Source organism: Lepidochelys kempii, chromosome 11 (genome assembly GCF_965140285.1).
Source record: "Lepidochelys kempii isolate rLepKem1 chromosome 11, rLepKem1.hap1, whole genome shotgun sequence".
NCBI lineage: Eukaryota > Metazoa > Chordata > Testudines > Cheloniidae > Lepidochelys > Lepidochelys kempii.
In genome coordinates this window covers 65,411,407-65,418,461 of record NC_136390.1, presented here as the reverse complement: position 1 = coordinate 65,418,461, position 7,055 = coordinate 65,411,407, and the positions used below count along the sequence as shown (strand labels likewise).

At 42.6% G+C, this 7,055-nt stretch overlaps 1 protein-coding gene across 1 annotated transcript in view; it reads right to left on the bottom strand.

The window, feature by feature from the left end:
- Positions 1–316: 316 nt before the first annotated feature.
- The window catches only part of CPS1 (carbamoyl-phosphate synthase 1), a 125,189-nt gene continuing 118,450 nt past the window's right edge, over positions 317–7,055 (bottom strand). The window contains exons 35-38 of the mRNA XM_073304767.2: positions 4,597–4,656; positions 3,446–3,558; positions 2,556–2,685; positions 317–1,349 (exon numbers count right to left, since the gene is read on the bottom strand). Of these exons, the coding sequence (XP_073160868.1) occupies positions 1,251–1,349; positions 2,556–2,685; positions 3,446–3,558; positions 4,597–4,656 (402 nt within the window). The 3' untranslated portion in view covers positions 317–1,250. The remainder of the gene's footprint in view (positions 1,350–2,555; positions 2,686–3,445; positions 3,559–4,596; positions 4,657–7,055) is intronic.

Sequence of the window (7,055 nt, the reverse complement as noted above, 5' to 3'; positions counted from 1 at the left end):
AAGCAACAGAGAGAGGGACAAAAAGTACTTAGATTATAAACTCTATGAGGCAGAGCCAATCTTTTTATTCTGTATGTGTGGACTGTGCCTAGTACGATGGCCATTGATCCTTGACTGGAGCCTGTAAACACTGCTGCAACAGAGACAACAAATATTGCATTAGCACGGTGGGATCTTGGGCCATGCCTCAGTGCTACTGCAATACAAAACAAATATAACCATTGGGATGGGATGGCATCCAGAAAGGAAACATTGGGTGAGAGGCAAAGACAGAGTAATTTCATCAGAATGAGCTAAGAATTGCAACACTCGAATCTCATTTTGAAAGTATTCCAGTTTAATGTTCACAATCATAATCCAAAATGTTTGAGAGCAGGGTGGCATTTTGGGAGTATCCTCCTTTGAAGCAATATATTAGATTGAGAAAGAATCCTGTGATGCACTGGTAGCAGTCCGGGATTCGTATAATAAACCAAATTCAAGAACTAAGGACTGAACAGAATTCAGAAGTGATTCCAGCACAAACCCCCTTCAAATCTGCAGCCTGGAAAAGCTGACACTCTGCCAGGATTAAACCAACCAAACAAAAAGTAGCTGTATACCCATCATTTGTTGTCGGAGAATAACAGTGAATTCTTGTGTTTTAACTTTAAAGAGCTCCTGTCACGCTCAACATATCCCGCTGGTCTGTACTATGGCAGGCAACTGCGATAGCATCAGGTTTGATTATTATAAAGGAGAAAGTCGCAAAGATTTTGATAGTCAACAACAGGAAATAGACAAAAACTACCTGACAGTTCAATGGGGTGGGGTGTGGAACAGACTCTAGCGTTTGCACCTGAGTGTGGCAGGGGCTGTCTAAGGAGAACACAGAAAGAAACCTTCAAGGAATTAGTATAAAAAGACAGAGTTAACCACTGCTGTGTAGGACCATATACTTTTTCTTCTGTCTCCTCCAGCATAGTAGGGTCTGGCTCTACCAATCTACCAGCTAGTGAATATTAGCTCCAAACAGGGAAGGCATGGATAATGTTTTCCAACAAACATCTTGAGGGGGAAGGCTGACTGGGAATTGCTAGGTAAGAGTTACTGTGTCTCCTTGGTAAGTTACAAAGATAAAAATGTCAGATCCTAGGAAATAAATGTAAATAACCAAATATGGGCTGGACAGATGGTCTCAGCAGCCAGGATTGGGATTCCTCCTTTATCCTGGTGTGAGAAGACTTGGATTCACGCTGGTGATGCCTCTTCTATGGTGGATTGCTGGTATTTAATTTTCTGTAGTGGAAAAGACTCTTAGCGTCCACTTTCCCAGAGTACTTGATGGCTTCAGCAAAAAGCTTTGTCACCTGGAAATATAAAGCAGAGGAGACCGATCATTTTGCAGCCTTTTCCAGGGGGGCTGATTAATAAGACAAGCACACCAGTTCTACACCCTGATCCTGCAAACTGCTCCATGCCAGGTCATCCCAGGGCCCACCCTGAGCAACAGACAAGCCTGTAAAGGCTTTTGGATCCTTTAGGAGGAAGGCATGATATAAATGCAAGATATTCTTTTCTGCTTCATCCCAGTCTTTATAGAGAAAATAGGGTTATTTCCTCCCTTTAGGGATTAAAACTCCACTATAAAAGAACTGAACACAAGCTGTTGGCAGGTTGGCTAGCTCCAGCCCGTGAATTTTGGGTCTGACCTTGCTCCCACTGAAGTCAACAGGAATTTGGTCACTGACTCCAATGGGAGTAGGATGGGCCCTTAATGATTGTTATACATAATTGCAGAGATGGTCTATGTTCTGCTGGGAAGCAGAGTCCAGCTGTCTCCTATCAGAGATATGTTGGAATTCATAGATTTCAGACAGAAGGCAAGTGTCCCTACCTTTATCAATATCTGAAATGTAGTTTGCCAGGAACCCCAGATAGCTAACAGATGAAGCTTTGTTATCAGTTAGGAAGCTAACTGGGGGGAGGGATAGCTCAGTGGTTTGAGCATTGGCCTGCAAAACCCAGGGTTGTGAGTTCAATACTTGAGGGGGCCATTTAGGGATCTGGGCCAAAAATTGGGGATTGGTCCTGCTTTGACTAGATGACCTCCTGAGGTCCCTTCTAACCCTGATATTCTATGATAAGCTGCCCCAGAAAGTATCAAATTCATTTGGACTGAGATATTGCAACAGTACAGATTTGCTTCAAGATTTTTAAAGAGGGGGCAACTTCTTGTTCTGAGCTTCGACAGCTATGACAGGAAGCTGCTACTAAGCATGATTTACTGATGTTATAATGATCCTGTACTGGAGAATTTGCTCTAAAGATGGAATTGAGACATCAGTGGCCCTAGGCAGTGACATAGGATCTAGCCTATGCATTTTTAAAAATCTTGTCCTACAGCACACAGTAAAGAAAATGTATTCAGGCAACCACTTTGCTACAATTTCAGATACATCATCATTTGTTGAACATTAACAGGGGTCCGGAAATATTGGATCCGAAGCTCAAAATGGCCCCAGCACTTTTGACACTACCGTGACTAAGAGAAGAAAGAACGGCGAAGGAGATACCTGGAAGTTAGTGAGGAGAGCAATCCCGCTGTCAACAGCTGTCCTGCGGATCACATAATTATCATGGACGAACTTGGTGTTGCTGTTGGGGAGGTTAATCACCAGGTCTATGTTCCCATCTTTTATCAAGCTGAAAAGACAATACCGAAGACACTAAGGGATACTTTGCTTACTGAAAATCCTCAGTGAACGTATGTGTGTTCAACTGAAGAGCACTGGCATTTTTAATTCACTTTAAAATGTAATTTTAAAATGTAATGAGGAAGGACAGGCTAGTGGATAAGGCATTGCACGGGGACTCAGGAGCTCGGGGTTCACTTGCTGGATTTGCCTGTGTGACCTCGACATAGGGCTAAATTCAGCCTTGTTGTAACTAGGTGCAACTCCATTAGGGGCCTGATTCTGGGAACTGCTGAGCACCTGCAGTGCCCCTTCATGGTTGCAGGAGGTGCTCAGCACCTTTAAAGGTTCAGATCCCAACTGTCCTAATTTAAAGCTATGACATACACTGCTGCATATGCTAGAGTGTAGTCATATACTGGTGCTTTGGTGAGGTATGAACCTCAGTGACGTGCCAGGAGCCTAGGAAAGACTTGGAGTAAAATTGCTCCAATGCTATAAGAAATGGGTGCTATTAATTACACACTTCTTGATTAAACAGGGGTAAATTTCTTTCTCATCACAATTACAGGCAGAGCTGAATACGCCTTTCCGCAGCAGAACAGTGACCCATAAAGCCCTGGAGTGAAATCCTGGCCCGGAAGAAGTCAGTGTGAGTTCTGCCACTGACCTCAGTGAGGCCAGGATTCTCTTCTCTCTCCCCCCACCCCCATGACTTCACTTTTTGCTGAAGACTCCCATCATCTCCACAAACTGGGCTAAGGTCTTACCTCCTGATTGGGGGGAGGTTGGTAGTGTGGCTCTCCTGGGATGGCCAGGCCACAGGAGTTGTAGGTACACTGTTGGCATTGAGCCAGTTGGAAGTTGCTTCTGTGGCGTAAAGCTGCATTGAGAGGGAAAATATATTATTGCCTACTTCATAACACAAATGCTTGTAATGTAACCATGCATTGCACTGTCTGGGCCTGATCAAATGAAATCAATAGAAAGACTCCCATTGATTTCAGTGGGCATTGGATTAGGCCCCATTTTGTGTGTCTTTATATACAGAGACACCCACCTGCAGAAGCATAACTTTCCCGTTGTTTGTGTTATCAATGATCTTCTGACAGATGAGTGACAGTAAACAGCAGGTAATATTGCCAAAAAACACCTTAGGAGTCTAAGTCCCACTGACTTTCAATGGGACTTAGGTTCCTAAATCACTAGTGTGAATGGTGCCATACAGAAAACAGATCAATACATCTAATATTTACATCAATACCCTGCAGCTGCCTGCCAGTTCTCCTTAAGGGCTTTCTATTAAATAGGGTCTAATGCTTTACAGTCATGATGTTAATATTCTCTAGTGATGATGGATCCAAGATAACCCAGAAAAAAGGTTCTACATTGGACACACAGTTGCCTCATTAAAAGTGAATTGAAAGACAATACAAGTTTGTACACCCTTAGATGCTGCTTTGTAATATATTAAAGGCCCCATACAGATTTTTCACCGTAAAAGGATTTTTCCTTCCCCTTTTGTGTTTAAAAATAGGACTTCCTGGCTTGCTTCTTTTTCTTGGAGAACTCTGCAAGCCTCTGGAGGACCTGTATCATGACTGCTGTATCACATCACTGCTGCAGGCTGAAAATAGAGCTGCAGTTCTTCCAGCCTTGAAAGCAAAAACCTCTGGCTCTAGCAAATTAATCCTGTTTCTTCAATTGAATAATTGTTCAGAGTTTTAGTTGTGTAACTCTCATTGACTCTGACAGGAACAATTCCGCTAAAAGTCCTTACTGCACTTTGAAAACGTAGGTGGTATGTCTCTCTTGTTTTCCTTTGTCCTCGTCTCAACTCAGAGGATCTCAAGAAGTCATTCTGCTGTCCCTTGACCAGATTTCACATGAAAACCTAGCTTTAAAACCCAAAGCAATGTACCTTGAAACCTTCTTCATGCAGCTGCTCTGCTACACCAAGGAATTTGGGACGGAAGGAATGCTGAAAAGGAAACGCAAAAGAGAGCATCAAAGCTATGGTCTAGCAACAGGAAACTTTCCCCTTCACTGGACACCACGGGGCTTTTTCAGAATATGTTAAGAGGGAGATATGTTTCTTTGCTTGGCCAATCTGTAGCTGCATGTGTGGATGTGGGTGTGTCCATTTTTTTCTTCCTCACTAGATGGCTTTCTGTGTCATTCTCCTTTATGAAGACACTTGAGGACATGTGCAATATTGTAACATTACAAATTAATTGCCTGGTATGAGACTGAAGCCCAAATCCCACTATCAGCCAAGATACCTCAACATGCTAACACAATACATCCCCCAGAGTGTTTTACTGCAATTATTACATGGCCCTGCAAAATAAATGTCAGGACAACCGGACTTTTATAACCTACTTTACAAGTCTCCTCCTATGGTTTTAGCAACCGTTCTTTTTAAGGCTGCTCTATAACACTTGATTTCAGGGACAGCTAACAGCAGTGCCTGGTCTCAAACCCAGAAGAACTATCAAGAAGTAGCTTCAAACGGGAAACACAGGCTTTGGGCTGCTTTTGGGTGCCATGTTTGCAATTATACGACAATATCCAGGGAAGTCACTGTTTGTGTGCACACTTTTCACATACATACACCACCAACTTGCCTAAGATTTAGGCACCCAATTTCCATTAGAAACTAAGGCAGTTGGGTGTCCAGATCCCCTTGGCACCTTTGAAAGACTCTCTCATAATGCACTTGCAAACCCCGCAACCATACCGAAGAAACAAAGACGTAGCATCTTTTATACATTTGCGTTTGACTTTACATTCATCAGGCATTTTAGGGCACAATGCAAATAACATTCTAGTAAGGACATATGCTGCCTCTGTACTTTGGGGGTTTAAGGAGTGCAGAGATCAAAAGCAATGTGTGACCTTTTCACTGTAAAGTCATTCTGAATCTCAGCTGTAACGTGACTCTGACCAGTAAAGAAGCAGGATTATGCAAAACACTTTCCACACTGGAACTGCTGATGCTCTAACCCTCACAGAGGTCAAGAAGGGCAGAGGAAGAAAGAAAGTGAGTCAACAAGTCTTTTGAGCTCTACAGACCCTGGCAAGAACCTCATAATAAAGTCATTTCTGTTCTATACACTAACTGGAGAATACAAATATACAACGTGACATGATTGGCAGCTTTCCCAGCCAGAGAATTGCTCTGCCTTCTGGTCAGAGGTGTTGGCTTTCACAACAATCTTATAAACTTCTATCAAACCTGTACTGAACACTTGTGACACACAAAACAGCCACTCCACAAAAAGAAATTACATCTGTCAGCTTGCATCTGAGCAGCCCCAGATTTAGAAGCTGACTGAAAGTACCTATGTAAGAAACCATGAGTAACTAAAGAACAAGCAGATTTAGTTACTGGAAGGTATTTATTGCAGGAGGGGGACGCTTATTTCTTTTCTTTAAAGGAAAAGTTTTATAGCCTGTAATATCCTTCTTGCACTGCTGGGACATCTGGCTAGTGGTAAAGGGACAGATCTTCGACTGGTGTAAATCAGGGACTTCAATGGAGTTACATCAATTTACACCAACATCTGGCTCAGTAGGCAACTATATAATCTTGATTCTGATGCTTTGATCGTGAGCTTTGCACTTAAGTCCAGTGAGGGGCAGACAGCAGGTTTTGCTCCTAATAATCTAGGATGGTAGCTGTGATACAGGGTTACGCTGAAACTACAGGCTCAGAGAGATGGGATTTAAAAATAAAACACTCCTTTAATGTTCTCAGCATTTCATGGCTATCAGCACAGATGTAAGACAGATGCAGTCCATCCTATAGGCATCACTGAATAGCCCAATCAGGAAGGAAAATGAAAAGAGCTTTTCAACTATTCTTGTATAAAATATTTAATGGCAAATATAGGGTTCTAGCCACCCGCACATTCCACAGCTTCACAAGATTCTCCATTATTAAAAAATACAGCAGACTGTTAGGACACAGATATTCAGGCCTGTCTATAAAGGCCTATGCTCTAAGAATGTAGGTGTATTCTTATCACTTAGCTAGTTATAGAGGTATAAAAGAAAGAATCAAAATCACTGTCTGCCGGTGTTAGGGCCTTCTCTTACTGTGACAGTCTGAGGCCCTGTACTTAGGCTAAGGCCTCTGGCTAAGCAGCAGAGGCAGCCATAAGCTGGGAAGCGACCAGTCACATCCTCACATTCCAAACTAATCACATTGAAATAAGGTGTTATTGGGCTGTTAGGAATACAATCCTATCCTGATAATGCCTATCCCCTCCAGAGAAAGGGAAGTGCCTAGAAGATGTAAAAGGAAACTTAGTTTGACAGCATCCTGTCTGGCAAGAACTCACTTATCAATAGCTGGGATGTGAAATCCCCATTTCT